This window comes from Canis lupus, chromosome 21 (assembly GCF_048164855.1).
Source record: "Canis lupus baileyi chromosome 21, mCanLup2.hap1, whole genome shotgun sequence".
Taxonomy (NCBI): domain Eukaryota; kingdom Metazoa; phylum Chordata; class Mammalia; order Carnivora; family Canidae; genus Canis; species Canis lupus.
The window spans coordinates 43,106,299-43,133,203 of record NC_132858.1 but is presented as its reverse complement, the minus strand read 5'-3'; the positions used below and the strand labels follow the sequence as shown (position 1 = coordinate 43,133,203).

General features: G+C 46.5%; 2 protein-coding genes across 4 annotated transcripts in view; one reads left to right on the top strand and one right to left on the bottom strand.

Annotated features, from left to right (window-relative positions):
• Positions 1-22,541, top strand: part of COG5 (component of oligomeric golgi complex 5) — a 298,194-nt gene extending 275,653 nt beyond the window's left edge. For both annotated transcript variants that reach the window (XM_072791548.1, XM_072791549.1), the window contains 4 exons: positions 5,751-5,827; positions 14,453-14,579; positions 15,056-15,135; positions 21,742-22,541. In XM_072791548.1, coding sequence (XP_072647649.1) covers positions 5,751-5,827; positions 14,453-14,579; positions 15,056-15,135; positions 21,742-21,856 — 399 coding nt within the window. In that variant the 3' untranslated portion in view covers positions 21,857-22,541. The remainder of the gene's footprint in view (positions 1-5,750; positions 5,828-14,452; positions 14,580-15,055; positions 15,136-21,741) is intronic.
• A 400-nt stretch (positions 22,542-22,941) lies between these two features.
• Positions 22,942-26,905, bottom strand: part of HBP1 (HMG-box transcription factor 1) — a 28,522-nt gene continuing 24,558 nt past the window's right edge. For both annotated transcript variants that reach the window (XM_072791550.1, XM_072791551.1), the window contains 2 exons: positions 25,218-25,359; positions 22,942-24,058 (listed from right to left, as the gene is read on the bottom strand). In XM_072791550.1, coding sequence (XP_072647651.1) covers positions 24,041-24,058; positions 25,218-25,359 — 160 coding nt within the window. In that variant the 3' untranslated portion in view covers positions 22,942-24,040. The remainder of the gene's footprint in view (positions 24,059-25,217; positions 25,360-26,905) is intronic.

Here is a 26,905-nt window from a genome sequence, read left to right as displayed (position 1 = left end):
TGTTTTATAAAGTTGAAGCAGAAAGAAAAATCCATTTAAACTGAATTGGTGGGACGCCTATGTGGCTCAGTGGTTGGGCGCCTGCCTTTGGCTAGGGTCATGATCCCAGGATGTGGGATCAAGTTCCACATCGGGCTCCCTGTGAGGAGCCTGCTTCTCCCTCTGCCTATGTCTCTGCCTCTCTCTCTTTCAGTCTGTGTCTCTCATGAATAAATAGATCTTAAAAAAAAAAAAAAAAGAGTAAACTGAATTGGTAAGAAAAAGAGGAGAGTTTAAAGATACTTTCATGCCAGATTTTTCTTTTCTTTGTATTTCATAAAAGAATCATCACTCATCTTTGAGATTTCAAGGTTAAGGTAAAAGTAGCTCATTCCATAGTACAAAAACACCCCATTTTTATATAATGTAGGGCTTTCTTACTATTTTATTATCCCACAATATCAGTATTGATAAGAATAATTGATGAATTTTGCTGGAAAATAATAGAGACAATGAAATTATCTTCAAATACTGTAAAGGTGCTATCTCTTTTCACGTAAAGAGACAGAACTCAGCATATCTGTTATCCTGTAGTGGCCAGCTCAGGGTTTCAAGACAATGTTCTAATATATGTAGATGCACCATGGGCCACATACATAGAAGTTCTGGTTATTTGGTCTCCCTCTATTGAACAGAGTACCTTTCTTGCATATGGCCAGGCTTGAAATCATTTCAGGTTCTTGAACCATAATCACCTCCTAAAGGGGTTTTTCCTTTAGACAGATTTTTTTTAAAGCCTTCCAATAGTATCAGAGGCAAAGAAGAAACACCTCAAGCATACACTTGAGTTAAAAGATACTCAAACAGATCACTTGTATATACATAGCATGTCAAATGTGAACTCATTTTTTAAGCCTTTCAAAGCTGTTAACTTTACCAGTCTAGTTATTCAGATGGATTATTCATAATTTGCTAGATCCTCCCTGCTAATAAGGATAGTCACACTTAATGTCCTTATTTACCCCTGTGTGGATTGGGGAGCAAGTCTGGGTTCATCATTCCCATGCCGAGGAGAAAATGTGGCAGATTCCTTGTACAGGGGTTGTTTTCAGACACTTGTACCTGACAGAGGTCCAGAGGGAATAGGTACATTATCTAATGTTTCAACAGCCAGGCTTTTTGCGTATTAAGTGGTCTAGACTTAGTCATTTTCATACCCAAATGATGTATGCTTGAGACCACTGGACCATAGTAAAGAGCCTTCCTTTGGGAAATATGCCTTTAGTAGCTGAGGCATAAAAATAAGAATTAAACGTTATCATTAATGTTGCTCTTGTGACCTTTCCCATTTTCAACGGCTTCCTTCTCATGCCCTTGTATACTTTGCTTTATTGTTACAGGTAAACTTCAGCTAAAAGAGGATTGCATGTAAGCGGTGTGTTACTTGTGTACCCTTAGTGGGGTTACAGGCTGCTCACTGAGCTAAAAGCACTGGGACGGAGGAGTCTTGCTCTCAGTTGTTAAAAACACTGTGAGCTCTACAGAAATGAGTATCTGTTCTCTGTTTCCCCCCTTTCCTCCTGAATTTTGTTTTTCTTTTCCCGTTCTCTTCCCTCCCCCTGGCCTCCCTCCCCCACCAATTTATTTGCATTCTGCTCCAGCTGGTTCTTGAGTCACTTTCCTGGAGGCAGCACTTCAAGTCTGATTAGAATGGCAGTGAGCAGTTAGCTGGCCAGAATGAGAGTGCCGGGGCAGGCAGGCTTTTTGGTGCTGTGTTTCATTTTAATGATGTGTTCCCTTATGGGTCTTGAAAGATGGAAAGCACTGTCCTGGAGCCCTTGCTACTTGCAGCCAGCAACCTGCTCAAAATGCAAAGCATCGAGTGCCACCCCCCAGAAACTGCAATACTCAGACTTCCTAGGTGTTTCTTCTTCCCTTCAACATGTTGCCCAGTAAACTAAACCTTTCCTCAGGTCCCTTCCCTTAAGAGAAATGAAATTCATTAGTCCTTATTACTAACTTGTGCTCCAAGGCATCCCGTTTTCCCTTTCTTAAATATAGAAACCACCGCATTTATTCAGTGTGAGGAGCCCGTTGCCCAGCTTCTCAATGACACTGGTTGCTGCAGGGTGTGTGTGGTGCTGACGCCTTTGTCCTCTCCAGACAGGACAGCGGACAGCCTGTCCCAGTTTCAGAGAAGCCTGCCACTCACCTTTTGGATGGCTTCCCACCCTGTGGGTTGTGGGTTGTGGGCACGGGAAAGACAGGTGGAAGTACTGTCACATTTATGGCCAACAGCTTTGGCAAACAGTATCCAGCCACTCCCCTCCCCGCACCCCCGCCCCCGCCCCATATTTATTTATTTATTTATTTTTTCCATATTTAAAAATATGACAGTGAATTGGGGCTTTTGTTTAATTTGAAGGGGTCGCACACCTGCAGTCACATGACTCTGCACCTCAGCTTTCAGGATCTTGCTTGGTTAGATGTATTTTCTGGGTGAGTCCAAACTCTTAAGAGGTGTTACCCTGACATTTATATTCATGACCGGGAAGCTTTCTTATGGCCTCATTATTGAAAGTTCTATTGGTTTGTATTCAAATGAAACAAAGCCATCCAGGCCACTGGAATCAAGAACACAGAAATCCTCTGTGGGTTTTAGAAGTGTGCTTGTGCTGAAAGTGCCTGCTCTTCTGGCATAAATCACAGAAAGAAAGAGCCCGGGAAGAGACCTGTAGAGTAGGTTTGGGACTGCAGAATATTTGTTGTCAAGTTACAAAGACAGGTAATGATATATTTTGAAGATTTCTTTAGGAACCGTAACTGCTCCCTTCTGGCACTGTTGCACAGGCAAAAGAGAAAGTAGTTGCTGGGTGCCATCTGGAGGGTTCATGGTGAGGGAAGTACCCAACATACAGCCTCCTAGGAATCAGGTCATGGGCATGAGGTGGTTTCCTACAGGTAATTAATTCCCTACTGTGACCACATGCTCTCTGTGTCTACACTCATCACACAGCAGTTCTGAAACACTCAGCTTGTTCAAGGCCACTGAGGTCTACTGACTCACAATCTCTCGGGGGATTTATCCACACTGCCCTCTAAAGCACACACTTCCCTCTCACCCCCCCCCCCCCACACAATTCTATGTCTTCCCCAAGGAAAAGGATGGCTTGTGGAGTTGGCATTAAATTATTTACTCAGTGGTACTCCTGGCAGCTTCTATTTATAGATCTTCTGGTGCCTTTTAAATATGCATTTATATCTATTTCATTTTTCTTAAATACATAAATTTAGAAAAGAAAACAATAATGAAGATTTTCATTGCAGTTGCCTTTTCTCCTGAACAGTGTCAGGGCAGGAGAGATGTAGGAGTATCCAAAGATGCCCCGCGGTTAACCAAATGTCTGTGGTGGGGCAGGAGTAGCTCTGTAATTAGTTCACCAGGCCTGCAGCTGACCACTCCGCTCCATCCAAGCCAGAAGCTGGAGAGAGGCATTTGTGCATGTAGTTTGTGTATCCACAGCTAATTGCACAGTCACCTCCTCTAAAAGGAACACTCCTGCCCTTTAAAAACATGGCCTTTATTGTTTCATGGAATTCTGGCAGAAGAAAATGGTTTGAAGTACCATTCGTGCTGTGTTTTATTTTATTTTATTTTATTTTATTTTATTTTATTTTATTTTATTTTTATTTTTTTTGTGTGTGTGTTTCATTTTAATGATGTGTTCCCTTATGGGTCCTTTATTTATTTTAAACACTTAACATTTTGAAATTGTACTCTAGCATAGAAATCTCCTGTATCATCATAGATTTCACAGCAATTCAAGATCAGATTCTCTCATATTGTATTTTTTTAACATTCCATCCTGCTCAAGTGCTAAGGCAAAGGTTTTTTGGTTTAATCTTTGAAGATGGTGAATCCACTAGGGTAACTGAAAAAAAAAAGTCAAAAATATTTCATGAAAAATACTTCATATAACTTCAGAATGTAAAAACCATCTCTCTTTCCCTCCCTTTCTCCCCCTCTCCCACTCTCCATCTCCCTCTCTCTTTCCCTCCCTGCCATGCACATGTGCACACACAGGCATGTAGGTGTGTACACACACACACACACACACACACACGATTGGAATTACCAAATCAGGAATACATGATAACATTTTAACTTTGTGCTCAGTGTAAAATAAATGCCACATTCTGAAGGAAACCAGTAACTCCATCAGGTAAAGAAACTGAATAGGTCCCAAAGAGCCACTGTCTTGATTTGAGAACACTGACTTGAAGCTGCTCTGTTTTGCTTTGTTGGCAAGAATCCTGACTTTTATGCCTCAAATTTTTCTCTTTTACTCAATCTTCTCTATTTTAGGGAGTTTTCTTCCCCATCAAGGTTTCCCTCTAGGACATAGAAGACATGCTCTGTGTCTTCTATATGTTAGGAGAGAATTCACCTGTTTTACCTAGAAATTCTACTAGTTACTCTTAAGACCAACTCAAGGAAGCTGCCCATCATGACCATCGGTTCATAGATTTGATGTCAAACTTGTAATTTTACTTAATAATAATCAAGTGTGTGTATATATGTATATATATATATATACACACCTTTTTATGATTTTGTTAAATAATAATTATATTGTTTTCATAAATAAATAGATATCCCCTTCTTCACTAAATTTGAAAGAGCTCCCTAAAGGCCAGACAGTCTAATTTATCTTTTCATTCCTGTGTGTAACTTGGTGCCTGGCAATTAATAGGAGTCAGAAATATTTGTCAAATGAGTGATGTTAGGTCTCCATGGTCTTCCAGTGGCCAGAGAGTTGAGCACCATTTTAGAAGGATCACCAACAGGACAGAAGCCCCATTTTACAATCCTTTGTTTTTCTTGAAGAAAGATGCTTTATTACTTTTTTTCAGACGTTTTCTAAACCATTCTTTACCAAGGTCTTGTTGATAGCAAGAGTGGGCAAATGGTTTGTCATCTAAGGGCCACGTCTGTGAAAACGTGGCACTTGCTAGATGAAGCACAGAGAGCCTAAAACTCCATTCAATGACAAGTAAAATTTCCAGTCAAAGAAGGAGAATAAAGAGAAGTGAAACCAACAGTTCTTGAGTCAGGGAGCAAATTAATTTGCTAATAATGTAAAAGAGGGAAAGTTTAAAAAAATATGCTTATAATTGCCAACATTTAACATGCACTTACTGGGTGCCACACCCATATTGCTTTGTGACATTATCTATGGTATTGCTATAATTCTATGAACTAGCATGATCTCCATTTGACAGACAAGCAACCTGGAACTTAAGTGAAATCCAGGGCCATACAACTAGGCATTACAGAGCTGGCATTCTGACACGGGTATGTGCTCCCTCTCAGACTCAGGGCTTTTAATCACTTGGACCACCTTGATAAGAGTGGTCATTATTTATGTTTCATATAAAAAGGTTTGTGATGCCTACTTAAAGTATAGGCCCCCAGTCTTAAAAACCTTCCCTTCTTCATTTTGCAGTGGGGGAAAAGATCTGAATTTCCTCCTTTCACATAACCAAAAAAATGTTTTTCTGCTTTTGTGAAAAAAATATCTTTAGTAAATAAATGCAGAAATTATCTAAGTTCATGCCTTTTATTAAATATAATTGACTTTCAAAATTTGCCTCACAGTGTAGTTAAAATTAAGTTTGCTGCAAGCTGCAACTCTCTCTGATCCAGGTGTGTCCCCAGTTCAGCATAGGATTCTGACATCAACACTGTGGAGTATCTTTTTATGTTTCAGATGGAGTTGGCTGTGGGTCCATTCTGCAGAAGAGTATCTGATTTAGGAAAGTCCTATCGAATGCTGAGGTCATTCAGGTGAGACATCGTTCTGTTATTGCTGTTGATATAAACTATCCATATCCTATGAACAGATAAATCCTTTCCTGCTCTTCATGTTGAGCTATATGAAATTATCAATACTCAATCATTTTGTGACCTACAACAATGGCAATTTCATAGGGTTTACCTTAAAAGTTATTATTCAAACCAGAAACCCATACAGAATTATGTGCAATGGTGTGCTTGTGTGTGCATACATGTGCATGCACACGTGTGTATGTGATTTTTGAGTTAAAATTCACAAGACTGAGCTGATAAATTTTATTATGCCCTTTCTAGGGAGGATTATTTTCTCTCCATTCTTACAGAAATATATTGAGTCGTAATACCAGGCAGTTCATAATTATGTAGAAATATTTTTTCTGAAGTTTTATTTGCTCATTTATCATTTCCAGTCTAATCTACCTCTGAAAGGGTCAGAGGTTACATTCCATAGTAAAAATATTGAATAGAATATTTATTATTCATTTAAAGGATTTATTTATTCATTCATTCACTCATTCATTCATTCATTCATTCATTCATTCATGAGAGACCCACAGACAGAGGCAGAGACACAGGCAGAGGGAGAAACAGGCTTCATGCAGGGAGCTCGATGAGGGACTCAATCCCAGGATCCGGGAGTCATGACCTGAGCCATTGGCAGACGCTTAACCAATGAGCCACCCAGGCATCCCTTGACTAGAATATTTAAAGAATTGAGTTTAGTGGCGAAATATAGGGAATGACTAAGAAAGGGTACAGCTAATTTAGGATAAAAATGTCTAATGTGGTTGAGCACAAAATTTATGATTGAACTTCCCAGGGACCAGTTCAAAAAGAAAAACAGTACCTTAATTCAAACTCACTACCTAAGAATATAGCAATGTATGGGGAAAAAATCCTTTCAGCCTTGAATGCTTAGCTTCCTACCAACTTAGATTTTAAGGAACACCGAATAACTTGACAACTATCGCTGTTTATTCAATAAACAAGAACTTTCTAGACTTTTCCACATCGTGGCATATTAGAAAATGTATAGATACAAAAAGATAGCCAATCCTGAGGGCCGAGGGGACCAAACATAATACCCATTTTGTGACCACAGCATACCAGATGGGAGACCTTGATGTAACTCTCCATAATATCCGAGAACATAATGGTCTTTATTTTTATTTTTTTTTAAGATTTAATTAATTCATGAGATACACACACACACACAGAGGCAGAGACACAGGCAGAGAAGCAGGCTCCATGCAGGGAGCCCAATGTGGGACTCGATCTTGGGTCTCCAGGATCATGCTCTGGGCTGAAGGTGGCGCCAAACTGCTGAGCCACCCAGGCTGCCCACATAATGGTCTTTAAATGTTTCTTTATAAAGATAAGGTAAGAGATTCCATTTCTAAAAACTGACTCAGAACTAGAAACTAGAGCCATCAGTAAGAAGTGTGTCCTTTAAATGATTGCTTCACTGTCTTATCCAAGCTTTTGATAGTAGAAAATTCAGGTATGTAATGCCACTTAAAAGAATCCAAGGTTATTGATTGAAAAGAAAGCCCTATGCTTTGTCTTGCCTGTTTGCAATTGGCAAAAATTTTTTCTTTAATCCCAAGAGACTGAATTATTTTTCTCAAGTGCCCATCTGTACAGAGTTGAGTTTTAAAAAAAAACTTAAAGTTGCATCACAAGTATTTTCAGATAACTTCTTTAGATCAGCTCAGACCTTTTAAAAGGTACTTAGATATTTTGTTGATGCCTTAGGGTTCGACATTACCAAACATGGACGGGGGAATGATTAAGAGATCCTGAGGTCACTAATCCACCAGTCACCTACCTATACCATGAAAAACACTCTAATAAGACCCCTGTAGTCTCTTACTGAGGAATAGGGTAACCCAGCAATCCCATTTGGGTGATAAGATGGCTGAGTCAACAGAGTTAGCTAGCATACTGGAGGTGATAACCAACTAGCTCCTGAAAAAGGTATGGGAAAGCTGTGATTTGGGATTTGCTATATTAAGATTAGGCTATTATTTTTGACAGCCCTGGCTTTTGTGTTTCATTGTTTATTGGACATGTAGGAATTAAAATAGTACTTATCTTTCTGTTTGCTGGGCAAGATGGCTTTCATCCCTGTGCTTTTACAGTTGTATCACAGTGTAGGATATAAGCTCCGACGGTTTTGCGTGAGATCAGTTCTGTTGTCGGTTATGTTAGACGAGAGTCTGCCGCCAGCCCTCTTGGTCCTCACGTGAGAAAAACATCTTAACCAAGCATTTAAAGTTCGAGTAGTGACACTTTCTAGTACCTGTTTATGGATTCAAAAATTAATGATCGATCAATGTATAATTAAAAGCACTTATGCTGTATGTAGCCATTAATAGTTTATATTGCTGGCTAGTATCTAAAAATATGAGAAATGACTTTGTTATGCATCGTGAAATGAAAAACAGGCTACTAAACAGTATAAATGATATGATTCCCTACTATTTTTAAGAGAGTAAGTGTATGTGTGGAGAGGACAAGTCAAGAAGGGTAAACATTAGAATTTGGGGATAGCAGGATTGTCACTAGTGATTCTCCCTTTAGAGGTTTTTTCTATATTTTTCATGGGTTTTGCTTTGGTCGTTTCATATTTGTAGTTAGAAAAGCCAGTAAATATATTTTAAAGTCCCTCTTGTAGTGTTATTCCCATTTAAAAATAACAAGGAAGCTAAAATATAATATAAAATATTCTAAAACATTATGTAATTGGGGGAAGTAAGAAAAATAGAGAGCCAAACAACCAAACCCATCAGGCTGGCCTCTGCCTGGCTTAGAGGGAGTGGCTGCAGGAGGGCAGCAGGTCCCGTGTGGGGGGCCTCTTTGCAAAGGCCACCCTCCAGCCCAGCCCCCAAGTGCAGCACCACCCACCCCCACCACACCCAGACACACGGGCCCTTGCAGGCATTCCTTACTGCCATCACAGAGCCATCTGCTGCAGGAGGCTTTCTTCCTGACAGTAATATTAGTGGACTGTGGAATTAAGCCCGCAAACTTCTCGCATACATTTACATTTTACTGTCTCCATTAGAGTTTTTCTCAGGCCGCAGGAATTATTTTCTTCCCCTGGACAGAGTGTGTGTCAGCCTCAGAGAGCTGCTGACATTAGGGATTTGCCCTTGGGTGATTTGTATTTGTACACGAGACACACGTTCAGAGCTGCACAGGCCCCTCCTCACCCCTCATTGGTGGTATCCTAGCTCCACCTGGCCGGGGGCTTGAGAGCTCTGACTTGACATTCTCAGGGCAGATCGTTGTGAGACAAGGGACAGAAAAGGGACCGCATGCTCTCAGCAGCTCAGGGACACAGACCATGCACCTTCAGGCGGGCCCCAACACCTTTGTGCTGGAGGGCACAGCTCTTTCCCTGAATTATGCCCATAGCCTGCCCTGCTGGAAGCTTTGTTGGGTTTAATGAAAGCCATCAGGGGACAGGGGCTGCTATGGGGGGACCTGTCAGCATGTGGAGCTGCAGAAGAAGGAAACCATCAGTAACCCCCCAGTATAGTATTCACATCAGCTGGTTTTAATTGCGGGCGTGGTGAGGGTTTTCCATGTTGGTACTGCTGCTTGAAATACCACCCCTCTGCCTGCACGTTTGTAGGGTGAAGGCAGCCATCTCTGCAGTTTCCATTTTTAGCATCAGGACCCCCAGAGGTGTTCCAGCCTTTCTTTGTACTATGAATCTGGGTCCTAAGTCCATCCTCTAGGTTCTTTTTTCCAAGTTTTAGATTTCAGCATTGTAGCCAGGAGGCAGCCACCTCTTGGGCCTGGTTTGGTTTGTTGTTTGTTGATACTTGGGCAGTGCTAGGAGCATCCTGCAAATGTGGAGGGATGGGTAGTTAGCTGAGTATCATTTTCATTCTAGCAGTCATTTTTGGATCATTTACTCAGGGCTGCCCGTGCTGAGTGTTCCCCTGATACTTTAACCATTTTGCCTTCACCAGGACACTTCCGAGTCGGAAGTGACCCCCCAGAGGCCTTGATATTGAGAGGGGTCCATGGACAGGGCTGCGTGTCTGACAGTCATGTGGCAGTTCCAGGGCTGCCTTCCATACCCAGGGTCGCCTGCTCCCAAGGCCTTTGCTTGTAACCACTACACCCAGAGCTTATTCCAGAAGTTCTCTTTTGCTTTCACTCTGCTTCTAGGATAGTGTCTGAATGCTTATCTAAATCATCCAGGAAAATGTCAGCTTAAAGAAAATATAAACTCCCCACTTTAGTAGTGACCTTTTGCCCTGAAATGCTGCCTCTCACTGTCTGCTGCTGCGTACAGGCTTCCAGGACGTGCCTGAAGCCTTGCCTCTTTCCCACCTGGTCTGCTGGGGTTGATGACATACAGACCCTGAGAAAGGAACCTGGGAGTTCTCAAACCTCTTTACTTGAGGCCCTGACTTGGAGCCATCAGCCTCCTGCTTTATTACCCACCCAGGGGCCCACATGGCCCCTTCTGCCACAATATCTGGGGTCCCCATCCCACCGGCCTCCAGCATTACCTTCCCGTCTCCAGAAGAGAAGTCTTTGTGCATCCTGTGCACAGGTGTGTGTGTGTGTTGTGTGTGTGTGTTCCCCTCCCCCACCCCTCATCCTCTCATTTCTCTGCTGGTTCCAGATCTCAGTACACATTCCCTGTGGCCTTACTACCCTCCCACGCCCCTTACCCAAAGGAAATTTAGAAGGGGGGGTGGCAAGTGAATGGGCCGCCACCAACGGTGGATGTGGCCATAGGAACACACATTGTTACTTCACCTCATCATTGGCCTGAACTAAAGACTGCCAGCTGCCAGCTGCATGTCACTTCAGTGTGGAGATCCCTACTGGAAAGAGCTTTTTCTAATGGGACCTATTACTTGGTTGATAAGGACTTCCTGCTGTGTGTAAAGTTTAATCTTGGAAGTGCCGCTCTCCTGAGAGCACTCTTCTCTGAGGACGGTATTGTGGCATTTGGGGTAACTGCGTTTTATAACACCTTAATTAATTTCCTTTTGTTCCTTATATCACCTCAGATGGTGATTTATTTTTTAACTTGCCAGTATTTCAGATTCCACCTGGAATCAGGGAGAAGGGAAGTTCTCACGCTGTGTTCTTTCAGACTCTTAAAATGAGCACCAGAAGTAAAATGTCTGCATTTGATGTTTACAGGTAATTATGTCAGTGATGCATGGTATGGAATCAAGTCCAATTTTGCTTTCCATGGCTCTTTTGGCAGTCCTGTTAGTGGCTAGGGTAGGAGATTTGGTCTTGGCGGAAAAATAACTGCTCTGACTCAGAGCTACAAAGGGACAGGTGATGAAAAGATCCTGCCTGCTTAAAAACGAGCCAGTTTTCACCAGGCCTGGTTATGGGGGCACATCAGCCAGCACCCTTGGTGCGTGTCAGCTGCTAGGCTCCCTCCCTCCAGTCCTGTCCTCATTCCGTTTGCCCTTGTATCATTTGTGGTTTGCATCAAGAATATAGTAGAGGAAAATAAAAACAAAGTATTAAACCATGAAACCAATTTAATTGCTAACCGTACATCTCATATTTGACCTTAAACTCCCTGAAGCCAAGGTAAAAGAGAAACGAAATCAGCTATGTGATCTTCGTTTTCAGAAGGAAGCAAATACATCAATTTTTAGAGAAAGTTCCGTATTCCCTGTGACTAATGCTAAAGCACCTGTATCCGGGACTCCATACACAGAGCCCTGAGAGGCACGGGGAACCAGAATCCTCCACTGTCATCCTGTAGTAGAGGCAGAAGGGATTCCATATGGCTGCACTTCCCTAAGTCCAGGACTGGTCCCCCAGGGTCTCCTCCTGTCATGGACTAGGGCTCAAGATGAATCCTGCCAAATCAGATGGCACAGAGTGAGCTTTCCTGGGGCAAGGGGAAAGCCTCATAGGACCAGAGAGGCACAGAGAGAAGTGAAGGCATGAGTTCTGCTGTCTCCCCACATCCCTCTTCCCTCCCGGCAGCTGTCAGCCATGCCAGGCCTTCAGGATGAGCCTGTGACCCAGCGCGAGGACCCCTCCCTACCCCCTCTTTTAAAGTTACAGCTCAAACAGGAGCGGCCTTGTCGCTGGTGCAGTAAGCAGACTGCTTGGCCAGTGGCTGGATTTGGAGTTCCAGGGAGCTTTCTGGGAATGCCAGCTGCTCAGCACCCAGGGACCTCAGCCGTGAGCTGTCTGAGCTCCACTGCTGGGAAGTGGGACCAGCACAGCCTCATCCCCATGCCGACCCAGGGTCAGAGTCCAGAGGCCTTTAAGACAGTACCACTCACTGCCCCACAGGGTCTTAAGATGAAGCCAGGTGAAGATACTGCCAAGAGAGACTGTGTGATGTGGTTGAGGTACATAGGCCACTGGAGGGCCACGCTGACCCAGAGAGGATCTGGGGTCCCTAAAGAAATGATCATTGCATGGCCTTCAAGTGGTACCTGTAAACATTCATTTTCTCAGGTTTTTCTCTAGGAGTTATTGTCAATTTGAAATTGTACTTCTTCCAGGGTTCTCTGTTCCCCACTGAGAATAAGTCTGTCTGCTTTAAAAACAGGTTGAGTAGTTGCTACAGTTGATTACCCTGAGAGAAGCTGCATGGCAAAATTAAGAGCCAGGCTGTCTGGATTTGAACCCTTTACCCTTATCTTTTCTAGCTTTTACGTGGTCTCTCTACTCCTCAGTTTCCCTGTCTGTAGAATGGGGGTAGAACGCAGCCTCCCTCGCAGGGGTGTCTGCAGGACTATTAAATGTTTTAGGCAGCGTCTGGTGCATTGTACACCCTGCGTGTGGCGACTTGTGCTGTTGTAGTGGTTAAACCTAGGCTCTCACCCAGGTAGAGACCGTCATCTGTACACACATGGACTTACAGGGAGGGGTGCCTGCCGACAAAACCAGACTTCCCTCAGCCACGGCTTCACAGCTTCCTGGGTGCTTGACTCACTGCCTGCAGCTCTGCTGCCAGATGACTGGGGCCTTAGGGATCTTCAGGACAAGTGTGCCACAGCCTTGGTGTGTCCACAGGAAGTCCCTCGTCACACTCCCTCAGAGGCTGGCTCTGGAGCTTTATGGGCTATTGGTGATGGCTGGCACAAATGGGCTGAGACGTTTCCACAATAACTAAGGAAGAGAAAGTACAGGATCATGTTATTTGATAAAATGCTTGAAATTAGAAAAATCCCTAGCAGGGATAGATTTCTTTTACAGAATGTTACTATAAAGACATTCTAAGAGGGGCATCCGGGTGGCTCAGAGGTTGAGCATCTGCCTCTGGCTCAGGGCGTGATCCCGGGGTCCTGGGATCAAGACCCGCATCGGGCTCCCCACGGGGAGCCTGCTTCTCCTTCTGCCTGTGTCTCTGCCTCTCTGTGTCTCTCGTGAATAAATAAATAAAATTTTTTTTTTTTTTTAAATAAAGACATCCTAAGAATAATCTGGATCCAGCGAGAACCAAGCACCTGTTGAGAGCACTCTTGACTCTTGACATCAAACCTTACCATCAGTGTGAGGAAGCTGCTGGTCTCTGGGTTGTGCAGGCTTCCTGGGTGGGTGGGAGTAACTCAGATGGAGTGAAGGAGGAGCCCAGGATACAGAGCTGCTTCATATGTTTCTGAACTGTTTCTGCTCCTGATGGAGGTACAGCTCTGCCATCTTCCTCTTGAGACTCAGCCCCTCCAGCTGGGCCTGTAATCACCTGTCCGTCAGAGCCCAAAGCCAGGGAGAGGTCAATGAAAGCTTTCAATGATCTCTGCCAGCCTTCTGACAGGGTGGTAGGTGACTGGCGGGGGGGTAGATGTGCCACCTGCTTCTGTGAAATAGGAGGGGTCCTCCCAGACACGTAATGCATTGGAAGGGAGCGGGCACAGATCTTGCTGGGATGTTCGGCAAGGCAGTAATTTTGTACATGGGGGACATAATTGCCCTTTGAAAGTTGTGTAGATGGTGTTTGGGTTTGCCCGTGTTAGGTTATAGCCCAAAGAGGGATTTTATTTAAAGTGAAAGCTGGGGCAGCCCGGGTGGCTCAGCGGTTTAGCGCCGCCTTCAGTCCAGGGCGTGATTCTGGGGTCCTGGAATCGAGTCCCACATCGGGCTCCTTGCACGAAGCCTGCTTCTCCCTTGGGCTGTGTCTCTGCCTCTCTCTGTCTCTGTCTCTCTCTCTGTCTCTCTCTGTCTCTCATGAATAAATAAATAAATAAATCTTTAAAAAAAAAAAAAAGCTGGAAGTTCTGACCAAGATAAGAATCTATTGGTTATAACTGCCTGAAGGCTTCACCATTGCTTTGTTTTCAGCCTGTAAATCAGATGAGCTCTAAGAGGGGGATTTGCTGAGCCACGCTGAGGTCAAGTCAGACCCACAGGCCCGTGACTGGGGGTCATGGAAGGAGGGGAAGGGCACGTGAGGCAGCCAGAGTACATAGGTTAGGGGTACGTGCGTGCGTGTCTGTCTTCAGACTGAACAGGGGGTTAGGAAATCACCAGGTTAGGACAAATGCTGTATCACAGACGCTTCCGCTAGCGTGCCGCTCTGCTGCTGAGGTTCTCCTACGCAGCCGCCTCTTTCAGGATTGAACAGTGTGAAATAACGGTTGCTTTTTCTTCTTTCAGACCCCTGCTCTTCCAGACAAGTGAGCACGTGGCCAGTAGTCCCGCACTGGGAGACATTATTCCGTTCAGCATCATTATTCAGTTTTTGTTCACCAGAGCACCCGCTGAGCTGAAATCGCCTTTTCAGGTAATAAAGTAAAGCCAGAATTCTCTTATGAGTCCTCCCTCTTACGTCTGTGAATCCGGAGCCCCACTCACAGAATGGTCCCTGGCCTTCTCTCGCCTTCCTCAGTCATGGATCTCTGCCTTGGACGTATGATGCAGGAAAGGAAGTCCCCACTGCTCAGCCCCCAGTCCCTCAGCAGTGCAAAAATTACCTGTGAAGCCAGAATTCCCCCTCTAAGTATAATGACACAAGTAATGGAAGTTTATAAGGCTTTTTTGACGGAGGCCCCACTTCCTATGCTGATCCACCTTCAACTGGAAAATCCAGAAGGTCCTTGGGAGTCAAGAAGGTGCACCAAAGGATTGCCACCTTCCTTCAGGCAGGAGTTTGGATAATTTGGCCAAGGGCATCCTGGAGATCCCTTGTGCCAGTACGTACTGTCCTTCATGGGAGGACTTGCATGCACTGTCGTCACTGATTTGTGTTCCAACCTGCAGAGAGCAGAGTGGTCCCACGCACGCTTCTCCCAGTGGCTAGATGACCATCCATCTGAAAAGGACAGGCTCCTCCTCATCAGGTAAGGCCGAGTGCCCCCGGGACACCTGCCTGTTCCCGCAGCCCCGGGGGAGAGGGGGGAGACGCCGGGGAGGAGCAGTGCATGGGTGGGCGTGCACCCACGGTGCCACCTCCCTGTGGCCGGCCACCTCAGGGCATGGGCACACATGTTCCCGAGCACCCCACAGTTGCAGCTCCCTGTGTCCTTACTTCCAAATCTTCACATCCCTGTGTCCTTACTTCCAAATCTTCACACTTCACGTGACACAGCCCTAGGAACTGTGTGCCCTGGGTTTGGAAGCCAGTGCCAGCTGTGAAAAGACGCCTTGCTTTAGGTCCCCATTTTCTGCTTCATGTTCACGTGTTGTAGTCACTGAACTGGTGGAGCGCAGACGTGAGTAAACTTTTACAAAATACCCAAACGTGGGGTACTGGGGTGGCTCAGTCAGTTAGGCATCTGCCTTCAGCTCCGGTCATAATCCCAGGGTCCTGGGATCGAATTCCACCCCGGGGCCCCTGCTCAGCAGGGAGTCTGTTTCTCTCTCTCTTCCCTCTCATGCTCTCTCCCTCTCTCAAATTAATAAATAAAATCTTTAAAAAAATTAAAATACCCAAACGTGATACAGTTATTAGCAGAAAAAAGGTAAACTGAGCAGCCATGTAGATACCGCATCCCCTCCAGGGCGCCTCCCCTGGGAGTCTCTGAGGCCGCGCACCGGGCGGCTCTCTTCCTCAGCCTCCTCTCTGAAATCGCTCTCCCCCAGAGCCCCAGAGACCTTCGAGCCACCAAACCCACGCCTTGCTGTTCTTGCCTTCTTACTCTGCAGCTTTAGAGTTGACTGCCACTTCCTTCTGGAAACATCGCACTGACCATTTGACTAAAGACATTTTTATCAATGTTCACTATGTGCCAGGCCTGGGGACGTTAAAGCAAACTGAGATGGTCCTGCCTTCCAGAGCTTCCTTGGCACCCCTGTCCACTCCTTCCATTCTAATCTCTCTGGCCACTTTTTCCTTTTTATTCCTCAGTCTACTTTGCAGAATCGTCTTCTGTCCCCTCCTCACACGCCATCATGTCCCACAGCGTGTGTCTGGCTCTTTTTCTTGCCCATTCTGTGTAGGCTTTGGTCCCCCAGGTGAGCTCACCTAGACCCCCGATTCTGGTGACCTCTTCTGTCCTAATGGCTCCCAGGCCCGCGACTCCCCTCGACTGCCCAGGGCCTCGGGCCAGCAGACTGACTGTCACATGTCCCTCCAAGTCTCACACAATTCTCAAGCTCAGAATCTTAAAAACAAATCCTCTTTCTTCTGAAATCCGCTCCTTCTCGCAGACTCCCCGTCTTGGTTGGGGTGTCACCATCACGCCCCAGCCAAGCTAGAAAAACCTCTGCGACATCCTTCAACTCCTCTGGCACCCTTAGTCTCCAAGTGTTCGTCAGTCGTACTTCCTAAGTCGCCCTTGAAGCCACTCTCAGTGCCCCCCCGGGGGTGCTGATGCAGTTGGTGGGGGGACACGGCGCCCCGAGAGCCTCTGCTTGAGCCTCGGTACAGAGTAGAGAGCTGGGTCCCCAGGCCCGAGGGCCTCGTGGGGCCCGGAGCACCCTGTGCGAGCGCAGACGAAGCCTGGTGTCCCCACCACCGCCTCCACCGCCCCCGGGTCCTCAGGGCGGGGACCAGCAGCGGAGCTCATAAGGCCTCCCCGGCAGGCGGGTGGCAGGGCCCGGCCTGCGCTTCTCTGCGCCTGTGACCCTGCCCGCTGTGAGCTCGCGTGGACGGGGCACCGGGTGCTGGCCCTCCTGCCCCGCCCCAGGGCGCCCGCGCGGCTCCCACGGGGGCTTCGTGGGGGCGTCAGGGCAGCGCTCAGCCCCCCACACCCTTGCTGAGAGCGGCTCTCCGTGGCCTCGCCGCAGCGGGGGGAGCGCGGCCGCAGCAGCCGTCCGGCTGCGGGCACATCACAGTCTGTTTGCTTTCGCTTCTCTTGAAAATGTCTCCTGCGTGACTTCATCGCAGTGCTGTTGCTAAGCCCATATTTAGCAGCTGAAAATCAGGCTCAGAAATACTGTCACGCTCTTTCAATCAGGCCTGCCCATCACTCCACACGCGTCTGGTATCAGAACCTTCAAGCCTGGGGCAGAAAACTGAGCCCTCCTTGGGGGGCTCCAAACACCAAGCTCCTGCCACAGCCCAGGCTGTTGGCAAGGAGAGAATCTTTGTCCTAGCGAATGTTCTTTCTTATCTATTATTGCAAAACTAATTTTGTCCCTGCATGCCGAAGCACCGCCAGATGAACTTCTCTCCCCTGTAGATAAACCCAGGGTGAGTATTGCTCTTTAAATGTCAGTACATTTGTTCCAACCTTTGGGGTAGACCCTGTCGTGGGCTCATCTGTCCCCCCCAGCACAGTGTGCTAAGTTGTCATAAATAGGCCACGTCAGGATAGCCACTGCTGCTGAGGAAGTGGCAAATAATGAACTCTCCTCCGCCTGCCTCTCTGCTTCTTTTGACACCAGATGTTTCTCTAGAGCGTGAATGGATACTAGTCACGTAATGGTAGAGTCCGAGTAATCGCGGACTCATGGGGCCAGCTCACTGGGTGTCCCCAGCAGCCCCACACTGGGCAGGCGCCACAGCAGACAGAGGTGCCCCCAGGGGCAGGGCGGCCCGGGGTAGGGTGGGGGTCCTCTGCACCCCCCAGTGAGTTTTCATCAAAGATGAGGACCGGCTCCTCCGCTCCGCAGAAGTGGTAGGATCGGCCTCAAGCTCCTGAGATTGGCCGCAGAGCCGCAGCCCTTCTCAGGGCTGCCCCTCCGGCTCCGCTTTCCCTTGGTCTGTTCGTGCGAACAGCTCCACAGCGTCGTTGACAGGCAGGACCCCTGCCCTCCACCCCGGAGCCCAGGGCGGAACCAGCCCAGCTCCTCTGCCCTTGGGCTGGTCCTGCCCTTCATGATCCTGTTGGTGAGGGCGAGGCTCACTCTCCTGGTGTCCCGTGGCACTAGCTACCTACGGTGTGGGTGCCTGAGACGGGATCCAGCGGGAGGACGGAGCCCAGGGGACGTCAGGGACTAGTTGCCTGTGAGGGCACGTGGTAGGGCTTTCCGTCGTTTCTGTGTTTCATTATGAGGCCCACTGATATTTAGTGCCTGGCAGCAATGAATTCTGTGTTCCCTAAAAACCTCTTGGCCAGTCTGTGTCACACCGAGCAGTGTTGCCATGTTCCCGCAAACCATTCCCCTACTAATTGTGCAATTCCTGTACTACCTTTTTTTCTCCCTCCATAAGGGTAACTTTAACAATCTGCTTATTTTGATTACAAACGAGAGCTGAGACTCTTACATAATGCTTGGCCTGACTTCCAAGAAAGCTGATGTTTTGCTCAAGCAAATGAAGTTATTTAATAATTGCCTGAAAATCTTGCTCTCATCTTATGTGGGAGGGTAGCTTTAATCTGTTTTTCTCCCTGTAGTTCTGATGGTGTTTTTCATGAATACCAAACTAACCAAACTCATTTCTGAACTTTCTTCTACATATCGCGTAGTTTACATAATGTCTTGTCTTTTTGAATGCAAATGAAACTCAGTTGATTTTTATTCATTTATTAGCTAAAATGGATCTAATTCATTCAGTACGGAGAGATCGCAATTTCCGTGAATCTCAGTGCACTAATTCCTTAGACTGATGTATAGACACCATTGTCTCAAAGACAGCCGGAGCCCTCGGGGACTTCTCTTCTGTGTATGAGCCTGCAGGGGCTACATTTTGGGAGTGGAGCGATTGCCCAGGATGCCATAGCAACTCAAAAAGTACTACTAAAAGCAGCAAGATATTTCATAAATAGCTTCATGAAGGTTCAGCTCTGACATGAACTAAGGCATCTCATAAAACATCATTTTCTCAGAGCATTAAATTCCATTTTTCATGTCGCTGCTGCTTTGGAGCATCTGACAGTCACGTTTCTCCTTTATTCTCTTTCTTCTGCACTCTTGTCATTACTTTTCATTACAGTTTATGTTCCTATATTTCTAATTCATTTTTAAAAACTCACGGATCATGCATTTGTCAAGCACTACATCCTGGGGCTGCGTAAGGGAGCAGAACAGCCCCAACCCTCCAAATGAAGTTACATTCTTAAGAGGGAAACTTAGCATGGATCAGATACTTGCAGTCTAACGGGCAGTGAGGTGCAGTGGGATGACGCCCTGATGGAAGTGTCAGCCGCTTGCTGGCTCCCCTGGAGAATCCGAGGCCTCCTGGCAGCCCCGTGGTGGAAGCCTGGTGGGGAGCACAGCATTGGAGCACCTTCTAGGTCCATATGTGTTCCTAGGGGAGCACCAGGTGCTTCCCGGGCAGTCTTAAGTCTTGTCCTGTCATGTAGGGACTCTAACCATATGGCTCAAAATGGGGCCTAGCTCGCAGAGCAAGGCAGGGGAAGGCCCTGCCGGTCCCTCCACACAGCTGACTTAAAGTCGTCATGCCTTGAGCAGAGCAGGGAGCCAGCCTTCAGGAATCCCAAAATGCCGGGTCCCCCTAAGGCATGGCTCTTGATGCAGAAGTCTTAGACCTCTCCACAAATTCTCGGGACTCCAGGTGATTTCTTTGGTGCCACCTGGAGTTAGGAGAGGCTCTGTCCTGGCAAAGAGCTCTGCGGGGAGGACAGCATGGAGCAGCATCCCCAAAGTAAGGAAGAGAACGGAGAAAGACCTAGGGGAACAGGGCTCAGGAAGGAGGGGAGAGTCTCTGTGGTGGGGAGAAGCAGGCCCTTCTGCAGCGCTCCCTTGTTCCTTCCGGAGCGATACACACTCCTTGGGCCTCTCCCCGGGGTCCTCAGGTTGGGCAGGGATCTCAGACGTGGGAACGCGGACACCTGAACTCATGATTTGAAGGGGTTTTGAGGCCACGGCAAAGTATCTAGAACCCGGCAGAAGCACAGGGGGTGGGGGTGGGGGTATGCTGAAGCTGGTGCTCAGTGGGCTCTGAGTGTAGACACCGGCCTCGTGGGATAGTGCGTGGCAGGCACCGGCATCAGTCCCGCTGGCAGGGGTGGGCCCCACCTCCGAGGCGACAGCTGTGACTGTGCACTGCGTGGCAGGATTCAAGTGGAAGCAAAGAGTGGGGGGTGCTAGGTGTGGAAATTAGTAAGGTAGGTTAAGAGGACGTTAGTTAGAGACTTGGGGAGAGGTTAGGGCCCTTTGTTGACACAGGGAATGGTGGGTCAAACACTACCCTGAAGAGTTTTCCCCTAAGTTTCTTTTAGTTTTTTTAATTTAAAAAATGTTGTTTTTTAAGACTTGAGAGGGAGTGTGAGTGGGGGAGTGGCAGAGAGAGGGAGAGAAACGAACTCCCCACTGAGCAAGGAGCCTGATGCAGGGGTAGATCCCACAACCCAGTTTAACTGTCTGAGCCACTCAGGTGCCTGGATAGACTTATTTTTGAGGGCAGGTTTAGGCTCAGAGCATATTTGAGAAGTACAGAGAGTTCCCATCCACCTGCAGCCCCCTCCATGCATTGCCTCCCCTGTTTCCCCCCACCACATCCCCACAGGTGGTCCATTGTTACAGTTGACAAGCCCACCTTGATGTCATCGGCACCCAGGGCCCATGGTTTCCATTAGGGTTCTCTCTAGGTGGTTTAGAGTGCCCTGTTTCTGACAAGCGAGTTTGAGAGCACAAACTGGATAATTCTGCCCAGAACACAAATGGAAACAATCAGGAGGCCTGGGTGGAAATAGGACTGAGGAATGTGTCACAGCCGGCTGTGAAGCGGCTGGCAGGGTGGAGGGCTACGGAGCCAGCGATAATCAACACATCTGACCGAGGGGTCAGTGTGTTCTGTGTTTGGGAGCAAAAAACAGTTAAAAATTACATCTCAGACGAGCTGAGTTTGTGATGTGAGCTGAGCAGTGGTATGAACTTCCATCTTCATAGAAATGTTCTAATCTCAGTGTGCAACTTTTTAAAAATTTTTTATTTATTTATGATAGAGAGAGAGAGAGAGAGAGAGAGGCAGAGACACAGGCAGAGGAAGAAGCAGGCTCCATGCACCGGGAGCCCGACGTGGGATTCGATCCCGGGTCTGCAGGATCACGCCCTGGGCCAAAGGCAGGCGCCAAACCACTGCGCCACCCAGGGATCCCTCAGGGTGCAACTTTTAACAGGATTGCCAAAATTTTTTGTCAGGGCATAAATAGGCCAATAATGAAAAATTAATCTATTAACCATTCTTTCTGGCTCCATTTAAACAGATCGTTGGTGCAGAGATTAGGAAACTTTCTCCGTAAAGGTCCAGAGAGTAAATACCGTGGGCTTTGCCGTCCGAGGCCTCTGCGGCTGCGGTGGACGCCAGGCCGCGCCCAGAGCTCATTCAGGACGGCACAGCCTTCACCTGGCTTAGCGCCCGGCGGTGCGGGAGCCCCCTTCCCCCCACCCCCCCAGCGCACCCCGAGCTGGCCTCTGCGCGGCGCGGGGCGCCCCCTCGTGGCTCCGGGGGGAGGGGACGGGCAGGAGCAGGGCGGCCGAGCCTCTGCCCCGAGTCCGAGGCCGGGAACCACGCTGCAGGCTGGCGGCCACTTAGCTCGCCGGGACCGCGACCTCCAAGTGCTTTCCTGTATTTTTTGACACTTTGTTTTTTTCAGGGGCGCTCTGGAAGCTTACGTTCAATCTGTAAGAAGTAGAGAAGGCAAAGAATTTGCACCAGTTTATCCCATCATGGTTCAGCTGCTTCAGAAAGCCACATCTGCCCTCCAGTAACACCGGGTCGGTCGCCTCCCTTCTGCGCGAACCCAGACCAGGTTGGCAGTTGGCCTAAGAAACACACTCTGAGAACCAGCCACCGTCCACTACTGCAGGAATGTAATCGAGCTCTCCGGATTCCCGTCTTCTGCCTCCCTCTTTAGCTCCTCTCCCTTAAGTAGCGTAAACCGTCCAAATAGATTCGTTCCCACCTTCAAACTCCGTGGACCTGATTTTTCCAAGATAGCCAACATTTTTCTTTCCTCCTTTCAGGCTTTTTCTATGAGAGTAGCTAAAATTTCTTTTCCATTACATAAGATTCCCCCTGTATGTGTACACATCCTAACTCGTCACTACTTTTTAAGGGATCTGATCAAGTTATAAATTGCTCCCAATTAACCTTTGTTCCCCCCCCCCCCAGGTCATTGGACAACCCCGTGGTTTCCAAATTTGACTTCACGCTAGAGTGAGTCACTGGTGGAAAGCTTTCGAAAATTCTAATGCCCGATTTGCACCCTATATTGCCATGTCCACGGGTAGGAGCCAGGCTTGTTTTTACAGACGTCCACGGGCATTTCTCTAATACGCAGCGACGTCTGGGAACCACCGGTATATCCCAGAGCTAAGGCGCAGGGTCATATGTTGTTTAAGTACGTCCTACCGTATCTATTTTAATAAAGACAGAGCAAGGCTGTCTTTTGTACTCTGCGTGTCATTTTATTAAAAGCAGACTTTGGGGGCTGTTTAACTTTGTAGTAGAGATGTCGAGTTAAATTGTTAAAAACAATTTTTAGTCTACAAAGAGTCTTACAAATAGATAATCTAGATCCTTGTCTATTGCCCGTGACCTGTCACTAACATTTTTTAAGATTTTTATTTGTTCATGAGACAGAGAGCGCGGGAGCTCAGGGAGCCTGATGCAGGATCCGATTCTGGGACTCCAGGATCACGCCCTGGGCCGAAGGCGGCGCTAAACCGCTGAGCTATGAGGGCTGCCCAACATTTTGTTTTTAATGTTTAAAAACCCCATCAGCCACTTCTTAATATATTTTCCACGCCCTGCACCTGTTTAGACCTAAAATTCAGTCAAGTTCAGTCAGAAGTCAGAGATAAACAATTTTCTTTCATTTTATTTGAAATAATATACAAGAATAGAGTGTGCAAAATTCAGGGGCAGCATCATGAAGAGGTGTAAGGAACTGAGATCAGTTTTACAGCTGTGATTCCTACCCAGAAACACCACTTGGTAAGTAACATGAAAAGCCATGATTGTAGCTCAGAGCAGAAGCAGCTGTCTTGCCGCGTGTTGGCAACGTGCTCTCACCTCAGACAGCTGGAGGAAAAGTAAAGTGCGCGTGTTGCACCGCAGTAAGTGCAAAGTCTGCCCCCACCATAAACATATGATGACAAACAAGATATTTAAGATATGTGGCTGAGGAGATACAGAACACAAAGTTAAAAAATACAATGGTGTCAACTGTTAATAGCACCATTACAGTGACTATATCCCAATGCTATTAACGACCTCGACCTGGGCCCGCACCGGGCCTCGCCGGAAGCAATGGATGGGCCTGCCTCGCGTGCCCGGGGGCTGGGGAGCGTGCCCGGGGAGGGGCCTGCAGCAGGCGGCCCTCCTCAGGGCACTGCCGCCATCCACCTGCCGCGTGCTCCGGGAGCCTCGTGGCACCGGCCCCACTAAGAGCTCCCATGTTTGGCACAGATGCTGGGCCATGCGGTGGTCGCTCAGGGAAAGGCCGGCTCCCAGCTGTTTCATTCCACTATGTGTACAATACAGATTAATAAGCAGTAAGGAGCCAACGTATAGACAGCAGTTACATATTTTTAAATTCCCCTTTTGTACAATTTAAAATAAAACATGTATACACTCTCCTCTCTTTCTACTGTACTTTAGCACCACAGGATATCAATTTTCAAGCCTATATTACCTGATAGACATATATGAAGTTTGGAAGAAAAATAAGGCAATTTGGTTTACAATGTTGATAGTTTTAGCTTACTTAATGCTCTAATGGAGAAAGCAAATCCTCACTCATATTATTAAATCATTTCAAGACTCAATGCTATCAGTATCTTATGGTCACACGAATTCAGGACAAATGGTGACACCTCGATCTTCTTACGTCCCTCCGTCAACAGTCAGTGTTTATGCAACTATAGACTTTAGAACATAAGCATCCTGGCTTAATGCTGCTGTGAGCCCTGTGGAGACAGAATTAAAACAGCGAATGTTTACAAATCAATCCACAGTAATTCGACAAATGAAAGCAAAGATGGATAACAGAATGTTTATAAACTTGCTACTTAAAAAAGATCACTTTCTCCAATGGGATGATTTTTAAAAGTGTGCTAACACCTGCCAGCTCAAACATCCAGAAAACGTATGAAAATGGTCAGAAGAGATGGATTAGCAGGAGCAGAAAAGCAAGGGGATCCAGGCCAAGTCTCACCACGCACAAGTCTAAGGTAATACAGAACTTTGGAAAACCAGCGGAGCCCCCTCTTCTATGGGAGTCTGCCTACCATCTACTTCTTTACAAGAAAATCTTAATAAATATAAGCAAGTGTGAGCTGCGTGTTACTCTAAAAAAGATAACACGCATAAATGTATACAGAATGAGCGGAAGGCATCCTTGGCCAGCCCTCCCCCTGCAAAGGATGGATGTCTTCCTCTTAGTTTTTAAACGGTGTTCCAAACTGAGCTACTCTCTTCTATCGTGAAGTTTCCCTCGTAATTAATCTAAAAATACAACTTAAAAGTCGCTAGCCTAACGGAAACGTTCTAAGAATCAAGTCCATCCAAGGCTGCGTTATCATGGTGTGAATTCATTACAAGTCTCTTCCTGGGCCTATTTCTCTCCTTCCTGAGGTTTTAATCTAGGAATTCTGTGCCAGTGTCCAAAGGCCCCACAAAGCTTAATGTGTCCCATCTTCCTTGGGCCCTGCCCAGTTACGGGATGAAAGGCTGCTGGGCTGGGCCATCCCAAGACTAGAAAGGTTTTGTACTGTGCTGCTGAGTTGTTTACACTGATCTTCCAACCCAACTAAAAATAATACCATTCCAAAATTATTTTTCCACCTCAGCATTTCTGGATAAACCTTCTTAAGCATACTGGACATTTCTTTCCATGCTAAGAGTAAAGAGCACTTCATGCTTAAAAAAAAAAACAGAAAGAAAGAAAAGAAAGAAGGCAGCCTGCCTCATAGGATGGTGTAAAAACATTATATGTTATGAAATATAAAAAGGCTGAGCAAGAGCCTCGCTACCACCTTTTAAAGGTTAATAAGCATTGCTGCATGTGCCAGTACAGTTATGTGGAGAAGTCAGGGTCTTTTTGAGCAATTAGTTGTTGAAACCTACTGAATTGGTTCTTTTCCTTTTCCAACAGTCAGGATTTAGGCGTTTCTGTTCTTCAGCCAAAGCCTTAGCTTCTAACGTATACATCCTTCTCTCTTCGTTCTTCATTTTCTTCCACCTGTCACCGAGGATCACGCTTATGGCTCTGTAAAATAAACACGGACACCACACTGAAGGCCAGAGCTTCTCTTAGATGCATGTCCAGTGCTGCTACCTCGGGAAGAGATGGAAAGTCAAAAGAAAAAAAGACCAGAATCTTGTCCAACAGAGAGAGGGAAAAGGTCAAGGCTATAGTAGTCATTTCCAGTAAAATCTCAAGTCCCATGGGCCCTTTCATCATAATTTTGGCAGTTAAGGCCTCCTGGAATAGTGCCAGTACTTCCAGTTGTCCAAGGACATCCAAAATGGCTAAGAATTCAATGTCCTACAGAGCTTAAAGGAAAAAGTATTTCAGAGAAATGGTTTAAGTTACCACTGGCTCTATCCTGGCACATCAGTTTCCAAGATGCTGAAGACAGCAAGGCAGACAGCGTTCAGTATCAGCAGCATAAGGTACGAGGAGCTACTCTTGCTTTCTCTTTGTGCCCACAACCCATCAAATACTTAGGATTAAAGCCTCATCTATTCATGCAACCACAGCGAAACTGTGGCGGCGTTAACTATGTGCACCGTACCCTTCCCCTCCTAAGACAAAGCCGAGGTGCTTTCTGTACTTGGGGAGACCGGATAAACTCAAAGGGAAAGAAGCCTCACTGGATAAAACACATCATGACAGAAATCTGAAGCTATTTTAAAACCATACAGTCTCATCCAGAACATGCAGGCAGAAAGCATTTCCCTTCTTTTGTTTTTTGTTTTTTGGCATTTCCCTTCTGTGAGGAGCTTTTAACCATGAACGCCACTGACATAAAATAAAAGGTCAAAGACGCTGCGCAAGGTGTACACGAGGGCAGTGCCTGACGTGAAAGTGAGAGCTGAGCATCTGAGCCTCAAGAGGAAGCACAGCTCTACTGAGTAACAGGAAATTCCGTGTGTAGTATACGTACATATGTATATATATTTTTCCAGTATGTTGATGCAATTAAATGCTGTATTGCATCTTCTTTTATTAAAATGGAAACTAATTTTTACAGCTTCTGAGTTAAAGGTACCACCTAACAGTTGACACATTCACCAAATTGGTAAGAAACATTTAGTAGGGATCAATTCCCAAATCAGAGGTGCAGTTGGTTTGAGAAGTTTCTCTTTTTAAAATGTAAATACTTAAAAATTTAGCTCACAACACCAGACTGGCAGTTGCCAGAGGCTGGGGGTGGGGTGGGGTGGACGAGATAGGTGAAGGGGGTCAGAAGGTACAAACTGCCCGTTATAAAATAAGCTTTGGGGCTGTAGGGTGCTGTACGGGACTACAGTTCATACCGCTGTATCGTGCATGTGAAAGTTGCAAAGAGTAGCTGTTAAAAGTTCTCGTTAAAAGAAAAATTTGTACCTGTGTAGTGACGGATGAGAACTAGGCTTCCTGTGGGGAGAGTTTCACAGTATCTACAAACATCAAATCATTAGCTGACCTGAAACTATGTCCATTCCCTCTCCGTCTATCAGTTAAGCTCCTAAGACATTGAAACTTGAGTTCAAAACTCAATTATTTTATGTGGGTAATCATTTGGCTTTTCTCATGATGTCAAGGAAAA